The sequence below is a fragment of the Copidosoma floridanum genome, unplaced genomic scaffold (genome assembly GCF_036245765.1).
Source record: "Copidosoma floridanum isolate Cflo_tuat_1 unplaced genomic scaffold, Cflo_Japanese_pri ptg000011l, whole genome shotgun sequence".
Lineage (NCBI taxonomy): Eukaryota > Metazoa > Arthropoda > Insecta > Hymenoptera > Encyrtidae > Copidosoma > Copidosoma floridanum.
Window position 1 is genome coordinate 5,405,872 of NW_028321888.1, and position 22,519 is coordinate 5,428,390.

General features: G+C 33.1%; 1 protein-coding gene across 4 annotated transcripts in view; it reads left to right on the forward strand.

The window, feature by feature from the left end:
• lig (ubiquitin-associated protein-like lingerer) overlaps positions 1 to 22,519 on the forward strand; it is a 543,185-nt gene that overhangs the window by 468,832 nt on the left and 51,834 nt on the right. For all 4 annotated transcript variants that reach the window (XM_089590028.1, XM_089590031.1, XM_089590030.1 and 1 more), the window contains one exon: positions 20,058 to 20,177. In XM_089590028.1, coding sequence (XP_089446154.1) covers positions 20,058 to 20,177 — 120 coding nt within the window. The remainder of the gene's footprint in view (positions 1 to 20,057; positions 20,178 to 22,519) is intronic.

Sequence of the window (22,519 nt, forward strand, 5' to 3'; positions counted from 1 at the left end):
GTATCATCGAGTGATCAGTAGTCTGGTGAGTGCAGGGTGCATACGGTAGTGAAATAAGTGATCGACAAACAGTTGAGCTATACTTATTCCCAACCGTTAATTGAGAGCCACTTGAGAATTTGATATAAAGAAGCATTGAACCCGTAGAGCAGGCCGTATTACAGAGAAGATCGTAGCCCGTGTGGTCTGTGCGATCAAGCCAAGCTGTAATATATGCTATTAATGATTCAAGGCCTTTCATTATACTTTAATATATTTGTTGAGTTTATATTATTAACTAGTGCCCCCCTCCCCGACTCCCGAGACTCACTAAATGGAACACGTTTTGTGTTGACACGTTATGTAAAACGTTTTCAGTTAAAAATTTAACGTCTATTCTTGACTCTTGTTGGAACAAAAATCTTCTTATTGAAAACATTTTTTCGCAATCGATTCAGTTTATTTTGTTAAAAATAAGCTGTCAAAATAGAAAAAAAATAATGATGCTGAAAAGTACTGTGCGTTCTGTCTCACTACCTTCGTACCTCAAAAAAAAAATGGGGGGGGGGGTTGCGTAGAAAGTGGACACCTCGTCTCGTGTGTCCTCCGGGTCCTTCGTCCTCCTGGATTCTGCTCCTGAAAAGGGGAGTTTGCACGGGAATTTTCCCTCGTTCTACCGAGAGAAATCAATATGGGAAATGCTCATACGTCAAGTTAAGGAAATCGTTCATTACAGCTCTCCACACTGCTCTACAAATAAACTCCTCGACGGCGCTACAGCGGCTTCGCCTCGCCGCGCGAACCCGAGCGTACATTCGGGGTCCTGAGACCAGGAGGGGCCGCTGCCTTAACGCGCTCCTGGCCACGTCACGCACGCACACATGCACACTCGCGCACGCCCTCACACGCAACCTCTCGCCCCTGTCCCTTCCCTACCAAACACACAATCTTACTCTCTTTTACCGCTGCCTTTCCCTTCTCGTCCGGTTAAAATTTTCTTCGCACTCTCTCTCTCTCTCTCTCTCTCTCTCTCTCTCTCTCTCTCTCTCTCTCTCGTACTCTCACTGTCTCCCGGTAACATTTCCCTTGTCCTCTTTTGTCCCTAGTCCCGGTCTTCTCTCTCTCGCTCTCTCTTTCTCTTCCTCTCTTTCTCACTCTCTCCCTTAGCTATACCCCTCTATCCTGCACACCTGGAGCGAAAATGCGTGAACACCCCAAAATCTGGAACTCCCGAGCATGCACCCACGACTTCTCGTGACCTGGTCCTCTCACTCTCTCTCTCGCACTCGCACTCTCTCTCTTTCTCTCTTTCCCTGTCATCTGTCTACTCCTAAACCTCGTCCAGGAGGCCTACCGGCGTTTGCGGGCCCTAGCACGACGCACGAAAAACGGAGGGAAAAGAAACACGCTACCTCTCGGCTCTCTGACTCCTGACAAAGGCGTATGGCGCCCTTCGGGTGAGTCCGTGGGGCTGATGACTGCGGTCTTACTCTCTCTCTCTCTCTTCCTCGTTCTGCGGTCGCTCTCTCTCTCTCGTCCTGGATCTTCTCGCGGTGAACGTCTCCGACGACGGGGACACAGCAGCTCTCTCTTCTCTCTCTCTCGTTCTGAAAACAGCTTTCTCTCGCTCTCTCTCTCAACTCGCAAAACCTCTGGCTTCTATGCGCGCGCGATGGCTCTCGACTCAAGACTGAGTCAGCCCGTCCCGCTGCAACCACAGCGCGTACATCTTGGCGCCTTTTTTTCTCTCTCTCTCTCTCATACCCGAGGGCCGCCGCCGCGGCCCGAACAGTGCTGCACGCGCTCACTCGTATTCCTTCGCCGCTGTTGCTGCTGTGTCCCGCGTCGCGTCGTCCTCTTCTCCTTTTTCTCGGGAGCCAAAACAGAAAACAATTCCGGGAAGGTAAGCCTTTGCCGGTGTGACGTCATACGCGTTGCGTCAGCGAGAGCAGTATGAGCCTGGAGGCCAGATTTACCTCGTTACAGTTCCTTACGCCATAAAATAATTTTTGGTCCTTAAGGGCCGTTGATTTGCACTTTCTTACGTTAAAAGGCTATTTATCAAAATCTATGGCCCTAAAAATGATTGGAAAGCTAAAATCTTTCCTGACTAAAGTCTTCAGCTTACACGCATTACTGCTTGGATACCTCAGGGTGATCTTCTCTGGCCTGCGGTTTTAGCACCAGACTGATCGGAAGGAAAAGTACAACGTCTAAAGCGTTAGAGCTAGTTGTCCAGCTGTTTCCCAACGTCTCCTGATGTTTCGCTGAAGACGTGGATGTCTAAAGCACCTTCTTTTTTGCAAAGCTCAGTTGTTTTAGTCATCTTAGGTAAAGAGATTGGCTTATGGTGTTTGCCTGTTAGAGACTGGCCCGTTTGCTCAAGCTTATTTTTCCTTTATAGCTTCATAGTTATGCTCACCTAGCGCAGACCTTGGAGAGGATCGGTGATTTTTGGTTAAATGCTCATTGTCAAGAGGGTAATGTAGAGTTATCGGTAGTCAGGAAATACAGCTTCGCGGTGAAACACTCCGCTGGTGACGTCTGCCAGTGAGTGTCTGACTTGGTTTAGTAGTGGCCGGCTTCACGTAGTATTTTAGTGGATGAATCATTGTCGGAAATAGTCGTAAAAATATATTTGTTGGCAAGGTAGTGGAGCCTTAGATAACACCAAGGAGAACCGATGAGATTAATGGTTAATTAGAAGAGTTAAATAAATGCTTATGATGGTCCTGAAAAGGGCCAGTGATGATACTTTCAGCCATTCCTTATTATTATTGTTGATAATAGAGCCGGCTATGTATAGCTTGACTTTTACTCTCGGAGTTCCTGCGTATAGAGACCATGTTGGAGGAGATTCGCCGCTGACTAAAAAATTTTTCATCTTTGGGTCGTTTCTCGGATTAGCCGCCGATCACCGGTGATCTTGGTGGTTTGAGATATAATTCGACATAAGTCGCTTGTCCATTAGAGAAGAATGTTGTCAGTAGCTGGGATATGAATTTATCCAAAATACTACGTCTTGCAAGCAAGGCACGCACAGTTCACAAATTTCCGTAGCAAAAGGTATGTTTTACATTGCAGAATGTTATTTTGAGACTGTTCTAGTAGTTAAATATCATACATAAGCAAGTTTTATATCAACTATAGTGTTTCACATAAAACTGACTTACTCATATAACATTTTGACTGTAAATGTCAAGTTAATTTTAAAAAATGATATACTTCAAAACAACTTTTTCGAAATCTTAAAAATATTTTCTGCATTACAACAACTCTATGGATAAATAATGGCAACCGGAAAGAAGTGTATTTCTAAGAGAAAAATACGTCCTGTACTAAATATGTTATCCACTAGTAAAGTGGTAAAAAAATAATGTGCTAAAAAACGATTTTTTAGTTATTGTAAACCAATTTTTTTTTCTATTTTTATATAAAATGTTACGATAGCAAAATGGACGCAAAAAAAATATAATGGTAGATTTCGTATCTAGTGGCACATGTCGCCAGGGCTAGCACCAGACCCGAAGGGCTGCTTGTGCTTGCCTTGGTTAGATTCGCACCAGGTGCGAATCCTATTTTTCCTAATGATGGCGCATTAAATGTCCAACTATTTTGAAAAAAACGCCCAAAGTAGAAAATGGTAGTTTTCGTCGGATAAGTGCCATCATCTCTACACGTAGAGAAAAAATAGTATTATAACATTGAAGCACCTATGCGGTGAGCCCATACGACTTGTGCATGCGTTAGTTCCATAACTTTGTGCGCTTAGGACATCGCTGCTCATGTGTTTATAGCAACATGAGTCTTTGTGCTAGATAAGCATATAAACTATGGATTCAGTACATATATTCTATACTTGCACCGCAGCGACATGATGCCTCGATCGCATCGACTATATACATGGGACAAACGCATTGCGCTGATGGAGTTTTCTCCGGTGCTGGCTTGCGTTTACACGAGCGTCGCGCGCGCGTGTCTGTTATCTACACCTATGTGTATCTTACCTGCTGTATCCTATATACAGCGTATACGTATGTATAGGTATATGTATATATAGGTATTGTATATGTTTAACAATAAGTAATTTTGAAACAAATGAAACTTATTCTATGTACGATTTGTACTTAAGGTAATTAGCAGTCTTCAAAATTAACTTTTGAATATTTTATATCTATAATATTTTTATAATTTGTAATATGTTCTAAGGGGTATCCAGGCGATTAATAGTATATTTCTTACCTAGGGCAGAAAGTACAACTTGTACCCCTGAAGTGCGCAGTTTTTGTAAATTTGTGTTTTTGTGTTTGAGATGAGAACGACATTTCTTTGTATCGAGGGTGGAAAGAGCAATTTTGTGCCTTTGGGCACACTTTTCGCCCGCGAATTGCTTTCCGCCCTAGGGCAAAAACAAACTTTGGGCCTGGCAGGATCAGAGTGTTTTGAGACCTAAAAACAATAAGAATTGTCCTACTTTAGGCGTTTTTGAGAGGCTGGTGTGCTCTTGGTAGGGAAAATAGGATTCGCCACATAAGCGCCATTGTACCGTCGCTACCTTACGTCCCTTAGACCCTGCTTCGCAAGTCCTTCGAGCTGCACATTATCCCCTGAGGCAATGGCACTTATCCGACGAAAACTATTATGAGATGTAACTTTTGTATGACATTTCATCTAAGAACTGTACCATTGCTAAAGAACAAAGTTTAATTTTTGTGATATCTACATTTTTGTGCTCAACACTTTGTATTCAATTAACGTTTTGACATTTTGTAGGCATAACCCAACGAATTTGCTGCTTTTGTATCTATTTTGTATTATTTTGTAAATTTACATTTCATTGTGAAAGAAGTTATCGAAACAGAACTGTTTTTTTCTTCTTTGAGCGCTGTAGTCAAAATGTTATTCTATGTATGTATATGAAAATAATGAAGCTATAAAAATAAAAACATAATTTTAAACATTTGAAAGGAAGATATGATGACTAAAATGCAAAAAATAATCTTATAAAACACTTTAATCAATTGAATTACACTTACTACACAGAAGAACTCTGAACAAATATTGTTCGCGATAATGTCGTACCAAGCTAGCTTTTCCAGACATAGTAGTATAGTGTTTCTATACTCTATAATTGTTGGTCTAGTCAGTCAATATAGTATATTCTGAAGCCAGTTAGCATTTTTTCTTGTATCACAGTATCGTTGTACTCAATAGAAGTTACTTTCATTCGCTGCATGGAAAATTATTTTCATCCAAATTTTCCTATAATAGTTATAACGCATTAGTTATTCTGGCCTAAAGTATAACGATTTTTTTAATCTTTTTGACATACTACCTTAGAGTTAAAAAATGTTTTTATAAACTCTAGTCAACAAACTTACTATTTGTTTCGTTAATAATAACAATAATCACTATTCTTATATATTATTAGCAAAATGTAAATATTGCTCAAAAATTGCACATTAGTTATTTTTCATTGTGTTAAAAATTAAACTTTATGCAAACTGTATAATCTTTTGGCTTGCTAGACATAGAAAATCAAAAAATAATTTGTTGTTTATAAGGCATGAATAAATGTACAAAATATGCAGCGTAGTTGAAGCCGCTTAATTTCCCTTAGTTGACTCCTAAATTAGTAAGCGTACAATTTTCATAATTTAACAAATACAGATGGAATAAAAAATATTTTTCGAGCATAATTGTGCCAGCTTCCATTGTTATCAAATAAATAGTAAAAATCTATTCAATTTTTTTGAAATTTTGCTAATAACTTTTTTTAAGCATCATGTTGCATACATAGCTAATGATAATTTATTTGTTTTTTGATTATTTTCCTTTCGGTGCTACTTGGATTATCTTTTCATTATTTCTAAGTTATATAGTACAAAAAAATGCCGAAATTGCAATTATAAATAAAATTTTGTAACATTATTTTTTACATTCTTCAATAAACATTTGTTAAAATTGAGAATTTAGTATCTCCAAAAAAGTTATTTTCCTTAATCACGCGCAGCGATTTTGTCTAACATAAAAAGTAACTTTACAAAACGACTACTAATTTATAAATTCATTTGGCTGCCTTGAATCCTAATGTGTGGCTCTATTAAATTTCGAAAATAGATTTTACTTAGGATACTGAGAGTTTTAATATACAAAAGAAAAACGTTACTTTCAACTTTTACCTCAATTTGTCAGAAAACAAAAAATTTGGTACATGAACAAATCGATATAACTTAGACGTTTTATATTTTACCGTGTTGCAAAAGAATTTTACCTGATAAAGTATTGATATCAATTTAAAATATGATGATTGCGATACCGTGTTTTTCACAACACTTACAAACAATGAAATATTTATGACTTTGTTTGAATTTTAACGCGTTTCATCGAACATTTCTTAAATATCTTATGCTATTAAATTATTAAAAAGTGTTACCGGGTCAGTTAAGGTTTGTTGCTGTTTATTTTTCACAACGCTAAAAAGACGATCGATAGTAAAATAACTAACTTCTCTTCTAAAGGAAAGTGAGACGATCTTCTCTGTGCTTTCTGTTAACTTTGACTACGCTTGCAATTTAAAAAGTAATAATGTCTAATTTCTTTCACGTGTTTACTGCAGTATCGTGATGCCAAACTAAATTTCTTAAGCTTCTCATCTTGCAACTGCTTATATGCTTCTCCTCACTGAGGTTAACAATCGTCTTCTTAGATGTTACGTGGTCGATGGAATATGGCAGCCATCTATATAAAGCCCGAATGCTCGGCGCGAAGCACTACTAGCTAGCAAAGGCTATCTCTTTCCGTCTGCGGATTCTACGTGCTTAGCACGGTGCCGTTGACTAAGGCCATCGAGTGCCTACCTTTTACCATGTCAGTGCGACTAGTTGTAGGTCAACGCAAACGCACACATAAATTCAATCTATAATTTGTTTTTTTACTCGCACCTTTTGTCATACTACTCTTTTTCTTTATAAATTTTTTTTTTTTCCATAAAGTTTAATTCAAAAAGTAAATTTTTTATTTTATCTGTAAATAAATAGATCTTGTCGTTTGGTTTTAAAGTTTGTTATCCTATTTTCATAAGTAAATTCATAGAATTTAATTGCTATTACAGAAAAAATCAACTCATCTCTCGACCTATTGAGTGACAAAAATTACCCGTTCTCGGTACATTTAGACATGAAGAAAAATTTCACACTTTTACAGGGTATTTTTTATTGATTTACATTAGTTGATCAAAAAACACACAGTTTTTTACATTTTTCCTTTTTTGGTGTCGGAATTAGTCTCTGTTGCTATCTCTAATATCATCTGTGCCTGTCTCTACAAAATACTTAGAATCATCCTCTACTACGTCACTATTTACGAATGCCTAGTAATGTTGTCGAAACAAAAAGTGTAATCGCTTATAAATCGTGTATTTTTAATATTGAACCAATTACAAGACTGGTCTGAGGGTGATCTGAGTTTGTCACATGGTTTATTTATGGATGTATGTATGCATGTTTTCATATTTTTCGACTATCTTAAGTAATTACGATCGAAGTAGCTTAAGATTTTTTTAGTAGTTTCAGGTTGAATATCTTGACTGATGATTTAAAGTAAAATAAATTTTATTGAAAGAAAAAATTTAAACAGCATTTTTACTGCAGCGCTATTATAGAAAAAAAACCAGTACTTTACGTCTGTAACTTTTTCAACAAACATTTTATACGTCCGCCAGAAATAACATAGTTGTACATCCCCTTAAAATACTTTTTGTCTTATACATTTTGCTCTAGATCGCAATGCAGATGCTCCGTACTAAAAAAAAAATACAAAAGCAACGAAAAATTTTATTTTGCCTGTTAAAACAATGAATTTAAATTCTACAACAAAGTGATTAGTACAAAATATGTGGAGCTAATTAAAAAAAAAATTTTTTGTAAGATTTTTTGTAAAGAGCTTTCTTAACGACTTCATCGGCAAAAATTGTTCTAAAATGGTAAAAAACATTGTTTTACAGAAATTAGTTTCTGTATATCAAAAAGTTAGAGAAAATGTTTAATGTAAAAGGTGTTTGATAATATTGGTTGCTACATGATGAAGATCTAGTATGTCATATTAATTGAATGAATGACTCTTTTTTTTCTACAGTCGATTTTTACTTTAATTTATTACAAACACTACAGCTGTTTCGGTATCACAGTACCTTCCTTAAGCGTATGTACAACAAGACGTTTGTAACGCATAAAAGTGGAAATTGACTATTGAAAAAAAAGTCATTTATTCAATTAAACTTGAATATAAAAGTTATAGATCTTCTAAAAATATACTTTTTTTAAGTATAATGTTAAAATTAAATTTTTTTATTTAAAGGATACTGTTCACTCTGGCACCTTCTAGATTGGTCATGTCTTACATACAAGATCACTTTAGCGACTTGTTTAAGGTAAAAGTACTAGTTACTGGCCACTTAGTAGCTGTTATCAGAAGAGTATCATTTATTTCAAACAGCTTTTAAAATTTTAACTTTTGTTAGGTATCATTTGAAAGCTATGAGTCTATTTTAAACCATACGATAAATAGAATTCATACGTCCGACCGTAGACAATAATTATTTATAATCATCTAGTACATCAGCTGCCTTAGTACATGGCTACTGAAGATAAAAGTTGCTTTAGTGGCCTAAATTTAGGAGCCAGTAACTGGCCACCCCATGCTAAACCCGTACATAACTTGAAGGGGCCGGCTACTAGTGCTTGCTAAAAGTGAGGTTATGCACACACTTTATGTACAAGTGCTCTAGTACTTGGCCACCATTTTTTTCAAAATGTTTTCTAAAGTCTTGAACTAAAAAAAGTAACTTCATTGCGTTTTAAACTGAATTATTTATAAGTTTTTACAGTAAAAATATCCTGTCACGGATTAGTATTAAAATTAATTCTTATAATTCGTGAAATGGTGTTGGTGGCCAGGTACTGGTCGCGGCCAGTAACTAGTGTCTTTACCTTACATTTGTACAATATTTACAGACTTTTTAACACTTAGCTTCATTTTTTTGCAAGCTCATTTTCTTCTGTATCCTTTCTGGTACTTACAAATAATTTGTTTTAAAATTGTATCAGGAATAAAAGGTTGCCATGTGGTAGCACGAAATAGTCCTGTTTAAAACAATACACCGTAACAGAGAGCACCCTAAATTAAGATTTTCTATTAATTTGAAGTACGAGGTGATTATTAGGGACTCTTAAATTTTTGTACATGAAAGAGAACACCTATTATTCATATGCGTCGAAGTCTGAATGAATGCAACTCACTGTTCGGGGAACGGTATATCACGTCGAAGTGTTCAAGTACAATATTTCCTTACATCATTTTTGATTTATGTAAAAAGTGTTCACTTATATAAATAAACACGAAATACCGTGTGGAAGCAGAAAATGTTTTTTTAAGTCAAAACAACAGTTAAAATTAACAATTGTTACAATGACTATGTTGGTTATGACAATTGTTAAAAATAGGTTATCGCAATCATTTTTAACAGAAATTGTAAAAACATACTTTCTTTTAAATGAAATTCGTTGCAACACGGTACAATGTAAAATATGAAAGTTATATCAGTTTGTTCACGGTGCAAAATTGAATTATGTTGAAAATTGGGATCAAAAAAAAAAAAATTTCCTTTTTTTATATTTAAGTTCTTACTATGCTTAATGAAATCTGTTTTATAAACTAGATCTAGCCATACGGTAAGGGCCCCTGTAACTGAATACTCATGAAATATTAACTAAATACATTTTAAATAACAATTGATCACTAAAATTGTAGTAATAGGTGCATTTGTGGGAATTCTTTCTAAGAAGAAGATAGTTTATAAACTATTTAAATCATATTCTAAATTATTAATTGTACTTTGAATACCATTCTTCTCAAACGATTAGGCTTGCTTAAGCCGTCTGCTTAGAATGATTTATAATTATGTAAGGCTGTGATAAATTTTTATTATACTTCCATACAAAAAAAAGAGGACTAGCAATAGCCTAGTCTATTATAAAATCATCAAAGGAAAGTAATGTTTCAATATTATCAACTTTTTCATCAACATTATAGGAGTTTATAGGTACACAGTTAATGGAGAAAGCACCCATAGTTGTCTAATATTTTCTAATAATATAATAATCATCTTATGACGTCCTTTTCAATGTCAGACAAAATTTGCTTCCCGTGTTTAAAGATAATAACTCCTTAAAAGGTATCTAATTCAAATTTTTAGAAATTTTTGTTGAAAAATTAAAAAATTAAAATTATCACAAAAGTACAATTTTAAATTCCCATTTGCACTACAATTTTGCAGAAAATTGGTTTCAGATAATATCTAGCACTGACAGATAGATAATCAAATGACGGATCAATTATCTTTAGCTATTTTTGCAGTACGAAGTCCCTAAGAAAGTTACAAGAGGAGTTCAAAGTAAAAAAATGTAGTCGATTTTTACTATTAGGTTACTGACGAAATGGTTAGATGTAGTATCATATGATATGGTGTAGTGGTAGTATTTATTAGAGCAGAAAAAATGACGTTCAGACCCCTAACTGCTGTATTCACTTTGTTGACGGATTTAAAAGCCTTAGGTAGTCCATTAGGTACATTTTTTGTAGCCAAAAAAAGATGCAAAAAAGCAATTTTCAACTATAGAATTTTGCCTATTAATTTTATTTAAGAATGTCTGAAGAAAGTTGTAGGTATTCCAGAAACCCATACGATAAGCCATAGTTATGAACATTTGGATAATTGGTTAAGTTGCAACATAATAGAAAAAAAAAAAATAAATAAATAAAAAAACCAAAAAAAGTAATGACATTTTTCAATTTGCTTATAACTGATACACAAGTAATCTCAAATGTTAATAATTGCTTTGATATTATTGCTTCCGTTAAGAAGCCATACCCAAATTACAAAGGGATTTTTTTAAAAAATTTCAACCTCTTCCCTCTGTTAGGTAAGTCTGTAAGATTTTGGGATTTCTCTTCCTCCATTAATCTTACGTAAAATTAAGAATTAACCGTAAAACAGTAAACAGTATACACTTACATTCAATTATGGTATTCATCAGATTTAATTTTGAACTTTTAAAAAACTATGAATACACCAATAAGTAACTTTGAATGTATATAGAACTAATTTACAGTTCATTCAGCAATTATTTATTAGTAGTATTGAAATTTTTATCACAAAGACAGTGTTGCTGTATGAAGTTCTTTAATTCGAACAACTTTCAATTTTTAAGATTTCTTCTAATTTACTGAATATCCTAAATGTTTAGTAGGCTATGCCACATTTTTTTTTTTCAAGTAAAATAAATTCTACAATTTGCAAGCACTCTATCTATAAGTTAAGTCGGATTGTCGGACGATAAAAATCATAAGGAATTATTTTAAACTCATCACAACAAGGAGGTTTGATTCTGTCTAATACTAATCTTTGAAATAAGGGCATAAACTTATCACTAACTTTCTTTTCATTTGGATTTAAAACAGTCAAAGAACCTGTTTTTTCATTGTACGTCAGAGCAACTGGACGTGGAAAAAATGCAAAAGGAAAATATTACTTTAATTAATTCTTAATTCATTATAACACTTATTGTTTAGGCATTTTCCAATCTGAAAATTCATTGTCTAAAGTTATTGATTTTTCCACCCTTCAAGCGTGATTTTTTGCTTTGAGCCCATGGTAGGAAATCTACTTTATCTACTTATAAAAAAAATAGGTGTGGGTCTTGGGACTCCCGACAGATGTGAAACATTAAAGAATATGTTATTAAACTTGGTGGTATTTAATTGTCTGTGATAAAAATAGTAGTTTTCGTCAGATAAGTGCTATCGTCTCCAGAGCTATTTTGCGGCCCGAGGGATCTGCAAAATAGGGCCCAACGGACGTAAAACAGCCACGGAGCCATGGTGCTTATGTGGCTAATCCTATTTTTTCTACCAAGTGCACACTAGCCTCATAAAAATGCGCAAGATAGAAAAAGTAATCATTTTTTTTACTCTAATTAACGTTCATTTCGTAATTTTATATTAAAAAGACAGTTTATTTATGAATATGTTTTTTTATAAGTGAATATTACAGATTAAAAAAAAGCAAATCATGTTAATTTTTTTTTTCATTAACATGTACACAACGAGAACGAGAAATAACAATAATACACGGTGAAGAGTATATATATTACTACCTACCTACCTACCTACCTACACATAGGTTTATACCTTAGTTTAACAAACGTTCGGGTGTATTACTTTATCTGCCTCTTTGTCTCCTTTCAGATACCTGTTTACGCACGTGCCCGAATTTCGTTGGCTCTTTACTAAAAACAGGTTAAGATAGAGTTTAAATAAAAACAATTAAAAGAGCCGGGGAAAATTTTGCATAATGTTCAAATATTAATATTTTAAAATAATCCTGTTTACAAAGAAGAAATTTTTTTAAGTGATGGACAAATAATACTAATTCTAATATTAATTTATCGTTTTCTTGCGCTTGTCGAAACAAAATTAAAAGTGCTTATTGATAGAAAATTTTTCGCCCCACGCGCTGGTATTTTTATTTTTTCTGTATTTCAAACCGTTAAAAGATGTAAGTAGCACGAAATTTAAAACACAATTTCACACATTTTTGGCATTAATAGACTACTCCATCGTTATTTACGTAACAAGTGCGGAAAAAACGATTTACCGCACGAGTCGTGATTGACTCGCACGAGTGGCCGGAGTTGACGGGAACGAGTGCCAGTTGAGCACACGAGTGCACAGCAGAAGTTTCTTGGTTTGACTAAAATCTTGCATAGAATGAGTATTAGACTGTATTAAGATATTTTTATATTAAATGACTATGGACAGAATAACATTGAGCCTTGAGGAATCATTTATTGAGTTACAATACATTACCCATCAAAATTTTAGAGTAGGCTGACGAATTTAAATGCAAGAAAATGATAAGTAAAAAGTAAATTCTATACATGTGCTCTTAAGTCAACTAAGCATTCCTTTACTGAAAGGTGTAGCCTAGTTATTTATGTACTAAACATAATTAAGTAAAGAAACTGATACAATATGGTTTACGTAATATTCAACATACTGCCATTTAAAAATAAATATGATCATGGAATTAATCAAGTGATATTAAAATACACACAGTCATAAATTTTCGTGTCCTATGTTAGAAGCATAGGCAAGCATCTGATGTTGATATTTTAAGGTTAGGCGCAAATTTTACATAATTATTCCTACGGCTTTTTATATCGGATGTCATGATTTTAAATTTTAAATCGTACTTAATTTGACTCAATAAATAATATTTACAAATAATCGTTTGAAATTTAAGCAGCATTATTAAATATCAACTTGATAGTGGCACCTTTGACTCAGGAGTCATAAAGGAACTGCCTTAAAGACAGAGGCACGGATAAAACAAAATCAAGGTTGGAAGAGTCAAAATTTACTAATAGATAACAATTTTTCGAAAATTTTCGCTACCAGTTTAAATAAAAATGATATCAAATATAATTAGAAAAAAAATAACAAGAAAATTTTAAGGCAACGCTTTAAGGACATGCATATATCCATATGCTGTGTAATCAACGAATGATTGCCAAGATTAAGTATCGATTCTGTCTGCTAGCAGTATAACATCTATGTAGTATATGTATACATACAGTTTATCTGGAAATTCTATACCAAACAAGTGAATTTTCTCATTTCAAACTTTCTCGACAATAGGAGGGGGGGTACGTTACTTATTTTTATTAAACTTACTGACAACTTAATATAAAAATCGTTTTTATCAGTTTTTGCAATGTAATTTTGGAAGCTGCAATCGAGATAAGATGGTACAGTAGACTATACGCATGGTCTCAACTTAATCTACGAGAAAGTATACTTGTTATATTTCAGGTTTCACTTACCTTTGCTTTTGAAAGAAAAACTTAAATTTTTGCTGTGTTTTTAAGAGGTGCTCATTCATGCGCTGTTGATTGTAATCAACAAATCCCTTTTTATCATTCCTTAATCGATTTTTCACTTTATTCCACTCTTGGTTTGCTTTTGATTGAGCCAAATATGCATCCGTATATGGCGACGCATTTTTAACAGTGTTATAAAATTTTTCTTACAAATCACGTAAGTCTATTCATATTTTTAAGAATTGAAAATACACACCGAAAAAACTTGATGGTGGTATATTTTTTTAAAGACACAACAATTTGTTTAACACAATCGTTGAAAAGCTGAAGTTTAAAATTAGCCCATTTTTTCTTAAACCGTTCAATCCAGTGAATGCGAAGAAAAAGGGAAAGTTAATTATACTCACTTGTATTCTAGAACTCAGTTAAAAGGGTACTAACAGATGAGATCGCTTGACTCTTGATCTTAAGGTTAGTTCTTATCGGTAGTCCAATAGTGGCGTTTTTATGTGTATTTTCATAGGATATGCAACAATCTGAATAAGTAAAAAGTTAATATAATGTATTGAGTATAACTATTATGCCTCTTTATGTTAATCAAAATTGAGCATAGGTAGTAGCCCGTTAATTTGATTCAAACTTTAAAAAGATCTGGTTCATTAAAACCATGAAAAAAAAATTTCCGTCCTTACAACAATTCCAACATTATTAACAATTTAAGAACAATTGGTATCTTACTTTTTCGTTGACCTTTAGGAGCAAAGTTTGAGTAGAAAAAAAACTTTCTCTTATTGCATCATTTTATCGACAGATTCGTAGATCTCTTCAAGCTTTATTTGAAAAAATCAAATGTTAAACATTATGACTGATGTCCTAATACTATACACAGTGACAAAACATAAGCAAACTACCTTATGTGAACACTAAAGGGAATTTTGACGCATCGAGCAACTTGCTCGTAAGCAAGTTGAACTGGTAAAGGCGTTAGTATTATGCCATGTTACAAATTTATAGTCAAGCACACGCACGTGCACCCATCTCGAACGCAGTATACTGAACCTAAAATCTTACAATACATTCAAAAAAGTGATACATATAAAAGTAAACTACAAATGTATAGAATGACTTATTCACACTTAAGTTAAATCAGATAGAGCGTCAGCATTGCGCTTTATTGTCAAGGAATTTCAAAGTACACGCACATACATACATTTTGGCCGCATATGCTGAACTACAAAAATACATGTATAAAAAACCTGTCGTACGTATAGTTTAAGTTGTAGATGTCCTCTCTTTTATTAATCTTGTGACTGTTAAAAACTGTTTGTAGCATTTCAGATATTAACCGTTTCTTATTATTTGATTCTTTACAAAGAATTCTGATGTATTCTGAGTATTATTCCTTTGATGAAAAAATATGACGCAATAACTTTTGTGATTGTTTTTATGCTTTCTAATTTCTTTAAATAATCTCTTTGTCTTGCCTGTATAGGGTGAAAAAAGATAATTATCGGTTAAGTATTTGTTTTCAATATTTTTCAATTGTATTAGTGAGTAGTTTTATATAAATTTGTTAAATAGTGTTATTAGTATCAGAAACATTTTTCTGTGTGATCGTTAACAAGAAGAAAATTTATCATACATTTTATGTTAAATCTTCTTTTTTTCGATAAAATTTCTAGTTATTCATTAAATAATGCTGCATTAAATAGATATAAGATAAAGTTTACCGTAGTGACAAGGTTATAATCTTTAACTGTCTACGGAAAGCCTTTAACTTGTTTTATAGGACTACAAAGCTGCTATTTTGTTGCGAAAAATTCTATAGTAAACTGAATATTACTGTGCAATGTACTGCGCATGACTTGATACAGAAATTTATATCAGTATAAAGAGAAGAAAACCACACAAAAATTGTTTTTTTAATTCAAAAATTGTTTTAAGTCCCTTACAAAGTTAATAACTAAACATGCATGGAGTTGTAATTAGAATTAAATAACGAACATTTTTAGTAATAAATAATAAAAATGCTTTGGCAGATTTTAAAAATATTGAATAAAGCAAAATTGTAGTAATTCGATGTTTAAAAAAGTAAATAACCTATTAGGATAGTTAAGAATAAAAGATTATTGTATTTCTATACTTAAACAGTCAGAAACAGTTTTATAATATTTGAGAAATGCTTGAAACCAAAAGTACACTTTATTTTTTTAGCAAAACTATAAATATTTGTTGGAGTGACGTTGATTTAAATGATAGATTTGTGCCAAAATTTCTCTGATTAGGATTGATCATTAATTTAACAACCAATCACAGAGTAGTAAACTGGATAATCTAAGTACTGTGCGTCGTGATTGGCTGTCGCAGTTATTGAAATAACGAACAGTTAATGCCAGTTTTTTGGATTGAAATGTTTGTCGAAAACGTTCGAACAAGTAGAAAGTAGACGTCATGTATTATATATGATTCTTATAACCTTCATATTTAAATCAAATTTAAGCATAGGTAGCAGCGCGTTGATTTAATTAAAACTTAACAAGGTCTGGCGCATTACAAATGACAAAAAAAATTACCTACTGAAATCAAATTAGCATTAATTAATGAGGTCAAAGTTTGCTGATATTAAATAAAGAATTTTTAATTAAAAAAATAATTTATGGACTTAATAATGTTACGTAATCATTTGAACGATTTCCATACTACCTCATGTAAGGTATGCGTAAGGAAACAAGAGACCCCGCTCCCTCGAAAAGCTTCACAAAATTTAGGTATAGCCACTTACCGAGAAAAAAGTATGTAAAGTGAAAAAAAAAATTGTTAAATTCAATAAAGAACTCAGTACTACGTATGATTTATAATTTAAAGAGTTCTTTTTCGGGTGATTGCAGATTTAAAAAAAATTGTTTTGACTGGAAAAAGTTCCTCTGAAATTCTGGTTGTTTTGGGGCTCATTTTTGCGTGGAATTTTCCGTTATAGTAATCACAGAATTTTTCATTGCCTCACAGGTCTTCGGGCCGGGGTAAATGCGAAATAGTGTTAGGGTAATGAGTAGGGATTAGTGGATCAGATGCCGAGTGCCAGACAAGTATCGTTGGCCTTACCGGTGATGAGTGGTCCCTAAAATATGGGATTTCTCCGAAGACGTTTAGTAGCCTGGATCACATGCTTTAGCAGGGAGTGCTGTTTTAATTGGCGAAGAGTGGACATCCTGAAATAGAGTCTTCTCCAGGAACAGGCTACACAATGACAAGTGCCAGCGTACCTGGCAAAGTGCTTCACATCATGCAGATATCCCCACTGTGACTTTTGTATGGTAAGTGCGATATAAATTAAACCATTGGTAAATGGGTACGGCAATATACCCGCACACATAGGTGGTGAGTAGATGGCTCTGGTGACTCGGCTTATAGGCTGTCGTAGTCACTCGGTAAAAAAAGCAGTTAGAGATTATATGAGGATGGCTAGTGGTAAAGTGGGTAGGGTACTCAGCTCGCGTGCAGAATATCACTAGTTTGATTCTTGTAGATGCCTTTTTTTTTTTATTTATTAGAGACAGAGAATTCGGAGGATACAAAAAATGACATGTTCACCTCAGGCAGAAATATACTATTTCAACTCATGCGGGTATTTATAAAATTACAGTAGTTCAGGCATGAAAAAATTACTGTTGTTTGACTGTTACTGTGTAAATAAATAAGAAGGTAATCTCTTAGACGCACTTTAAACTGACGATTACCAGTCACTTAAATGGGTAAGATATTTCAGACCCTTACATAAAAATACGTTAGAAGTGCTTGTTTTATTTGGAGTTTGCGTGAGGTATTAACAAGTATATGTCTGAGTGTTTTTTGACCTTGAAGCGTCAACAGCGTAGATGCTTGTAAACAGAGGCTCTCACGAAGATAATAAGAAATCATACTGGTATAAAGCACATAAGCAAGCAAACATACACATTAATAGTCACATTTGTTCTCATAGCTAAATACCTGAAGTACTCTGTCTACTGGAGTAATGTGCTCGCATGGTACCAGTAACGACTCACTGTACAAAGCAGTCATTTTTTCATCTAAAAAAAAATATATCACATTCTGACTTGTAAACAAAGTAAATTTTATGCTATCTATTCGTTGATCAAGCAACTGCGTAAAGAGAGAGTAAGAGGAAGAATATTTTCGCCCTCTCTCTTATTATTCTGAAAAAATCATCACGTCCCTATTCGTTTGGCGGTCCACATAATTTTCCACTGCACAGTGATCAAGAACCAGTCTCGTCTTACTACTACTATTAAAAATTATTGTTGATTATTTACAAAAAAAGCCATTCATAATAATACTTTTTTTCCGATGCCAATCAATACTTTGTACTGTAAATACACAAGCTTCAGTAAAAGTAAAGACCATGAAAAAACTTAATGTATTAAACTAATGAACACACAAGGTGTGACTTATAAAAAATATTTTCATACTTTCTTATAATAATTAAAGACTGTTTAAGCAAATCCTGATACGAAATGAGAAAACAGTTTGTGATGGCCATGTAAACATCTTAAGAAAGTTATTAAAATTCTGCATCGATCTGCATTCTTGAATTACATGACTGTAATTTAATTACGTTCATATTACTGTAGCAAAAACAAGCCATTCAGGATCGCGTCTAATTTTATGAAAGAGATCCAAAACTTTCTTATTTTTCTGAAAAAAATTTTTTTTTAATTTTACATACTCGTTCTATGGTCCACTTAGCTCCCTCTTTTACAAGTAAATCATAACTTGCTAATAAAGAGTGAATGTCCTAATTTATATTTTTATAGCTAAAGTAAGCTATTTAAATGATGAATATTACTTACATTTTTTTTTACGAATTTTAAGAACATTGTTTTGAAACTTTTAATAATAAAGTTATCTAGCCTACATAAACCGTATAAGGTATTGCAATTTTCTATAAACAAAAAAGAAACATTTATGTACATCATTATTAGGTATTAGTATGACGATGTGACAAAAATTTTTTCTCAGCTTCTTTTTTTGCTTCACTGCTATTTATCTTTTAAAGATAAAGATGGTTAAAAGTGCAGAAATTTTATGTCATATTTGTTCTAATGTAAACACAGAGTTATTAGAATAGAGCACGCTAGGGGCTAAATCTTGCGATCTGTGCAAATAGACGGGGCGATATCAGCAATCAACCGGAAAAATTGATTCGCCCGCAATTTTTTTGCACTATCTTGTTCAATGTGCTACTGTATCGGGAAGTAAAGTTTGTCAGGCGGAAATGTGGTCATAAATTGTTTAAACAAATTATAAAAATTAGATTTTTCCAGAAACAAAAAATAGCTTCTTATTCTTTGGCCCATTCCAAACGAATAATCAATTAGAATGTATATCTAAACCCCACAGATTTCGAGTAAAAAATTCCCAAAGTTTTGAAAAATGCGTTTTTTCCGATTTTCAGGGCTCCACGAAAGTGCTAAATAAACATATTTTTATATGTTATAACACTCTCTACAATCTCCAAAAAATGTTTATTTAGCACTTTCGTGGAGCCCTGAAAATCGGAAAAAATGCATTTTTCAAAACTTTGGGAATTTTTTACTCGAAAACTGTGATGTTAAGATGTATACGTTCCAATTGATTATTTGTTTGGAATGGGCCAAAGAATAAGAAGCTATTTTTTGTTTCTTGAAGAATTAAATTTTTATAATTTGTTTAAAAAAATTTATTTAAACAATTTCTGACTACATCTTCGCCTGGTAAACTTTACTTCCCCATACAATAGCACATTTTAAACAAGATGGTGCAAAAATTTTGCGGGCAAATTAATTTTCTCGGTCTGCTGGATTGCTGACTTTGCCCTGTCTAAAAGAGAGAAATGGCTGCCCGCAAGTCCCCCTGGGTCCTTGTCTAACAAGTGTATGCATAGAAAGAAGTCATAACGCATGCGTTAATTAGACTAGGACACAGGGGAACTTGTGGGCAGCCTTCTTCCTCACTCCGCATATCGTTGCCACTTATAGGCTACCGTAACTCTGACGTGCTTCTAATCTCTCTATGAGTGTAAACGATTAACTACACATTTTTTTTCCTCACTAAAAGAAATATAAAAAAATAGATCAATAATTAACGTATTATTATTTCTAGACTGCAACTCAACACCAGCAACCCTTGATAAATCCGATTCCTCCAGGCTATGCTTATTTTTATGGAGGTGGAATAATGCCTGCCGGTGGTTTTCAGTATGGAACTCCTGCTATATATCCTGTAAGTAACAAATATTTATAGTTTTTACAAATGCAGTAAAAAACAATTTTTTTTATAATTATATATAACTAACACTCAACTGAAAAGTAAAATCACAAAATGAGTACTTTAAAGTAAATACACGTTTTTTATTTCTTTTATGGTACGGAAACTGACTCTAATTGGCAAACTGATTTAAACTGCTTCAAACTTTTCTATCACGTAAAATAATGGAGAGTGTATACAAAGTTTTAACATACTTATCAACAAATTTACATTATCAAGCCTCTTTCGGTTAATATTTGTTAGTAAACAAAGCATTTCTTCAGACAAACACTTACAAACAAGAAACGGACAAATTCTGGTTTTGTACCTAATTCTTAATATGAAATTATAATGTATGAAAAAAAAGTAGGCTTGTGAGATCGTATTATTTTGAAAAACGTTCTATCCAATTAAATATCACATTAAACATTAAAAAATGATTTAGACTCCTCATTCCACATTGTGTTCGAATAGCTTACTAAACTGATATCTAATGAGTTATCTTACTCTCAGCATTAGTCATCATAAAATTAAACCAAAAAATTATTAAGCACGCATATATATATATATATATATATATATATATATATATATATACAGATCGCACCATAAATATTAAAATACTTTTATCAAAAAATATCCTTAGGGACCACTATTCTTTTAAATAACTGTTGTTTTGGAATCAAAAAATTTTTTGGAAATGAAAACATTTTTCAAGGAGCATTCGTTATTTGTTTTTTTGGTATATCACATGTTACAAATGAGTTATTCCTTTCTTTTCTCAAAAAAATTGTTGTAAATTTTCTTATTTCTTTTCTTATTTTCAAATTACTTGTGCTGTATAAAATGCTGTGCTATACTAAATTACTTACATCTAGAAAAAAAAAAGTTTCTGGTAAACTTCATAGGTATTATATATTTTTTTGATTTGAAAAGTATTTATGCTTTTTTCATGAAACGTCCTTTGAAGTATTAAAAACGCGTACGAATTGTTGTGTTGCAATGTCGAGGAACAAGACGATAAATTAATTTCAAATGAGTGATATTAAGGCAGCATACTCATAAAATAACTCGAAGCTAAGAATTTTTTGTGAATTTGTGATTATTTGCTGTCTTAGTAATTACTTTTTTTTCCAGTAAAATACCCAAAAAGATCTTGACCAGAAGTTTTGGTTTAAATAAGTATGTCTTTATAGGAAATGTAAATTTGTTTGTGCTTCAATTCAAGTGTAAAAAAAATTTTTTACCTCAAGCGTTTTTTTTTTTTTTTTTTTTTTTTTCCTAATATTTAGACGTTTACTGGGTTCTTGGTAAGAAAAACCATTCGCTACCAGTGTATAGTAAGCATTTGTGCGCTTAGTTTTAACTTCTACGGCTAGGAAAGTGATTTACAGGTGCACAAAAGAGATTGTGGCTCTCAGAAAATCAAACGTCGTTCGCAATTCAGGTGTAAACGTACATTAACTACACCTTTTGGGCGCTTAACTTTGCACTTATGGTATGATTACTAATGTTGTCTAAGTATTGCTTTGAAATTTTAAAAAATTAAGTTAGTAACAAAATTTTTTACAGAGCCAAAAGCATGTACCATTTTTTGACAAACATTGGCAATTACAAGTATGAATATAAATATAAATATTGGTACGTTATGTTCTGGACCTTTTAAGCAGTGTATTAACAGATCTTATAAATGCGTAGTAAAATCATTTATAATACAATTACATTATTCATTACCATAAAGATCAATAGAATAGCTGAGGTGGTGGAATGTGTGATGGTTTACTTACATATGACAGCTGATTATCTAATCTTGCAAAGCTCAGCATCCTTCCATCTACCGTTTTTCGAGTAGTTAGATAAACATGATGGGCAAGTGACAAACAAGTATGCCATATTTATGTAGTATGCCAACAATCCTCAACATTTATTAAATGCACAAATGAACGTAACTTCACTTATAGATGAACTTTGCATAAAATAGTCATACCTTATGTAAAAAATAACTGCAATAAATAAGATGAGACCGGGGCGGAATGGGTTAACAAGTTTTAAAACGACTAGAACCTATGCATTTTAGAAAATTTTCCGTATCTTAAAGTTGCATAACATTTTATGAAGTCTCAAAAATTTCGTGTATAGTCATTTAAGTCGTAAAAACATATAATTTATTAAAAAAGCCATTGGAAGCGTGACTCATTCAGTATACCCATACCGTCCCAAGACTGGGGTACTACGGGTGCATCACTGAGGCGAAATAGGCTCATACTTTTTAAATAAGGGCTAGTTTTTTCTTGAAGAAGTGATTTGTAGCGCACAGT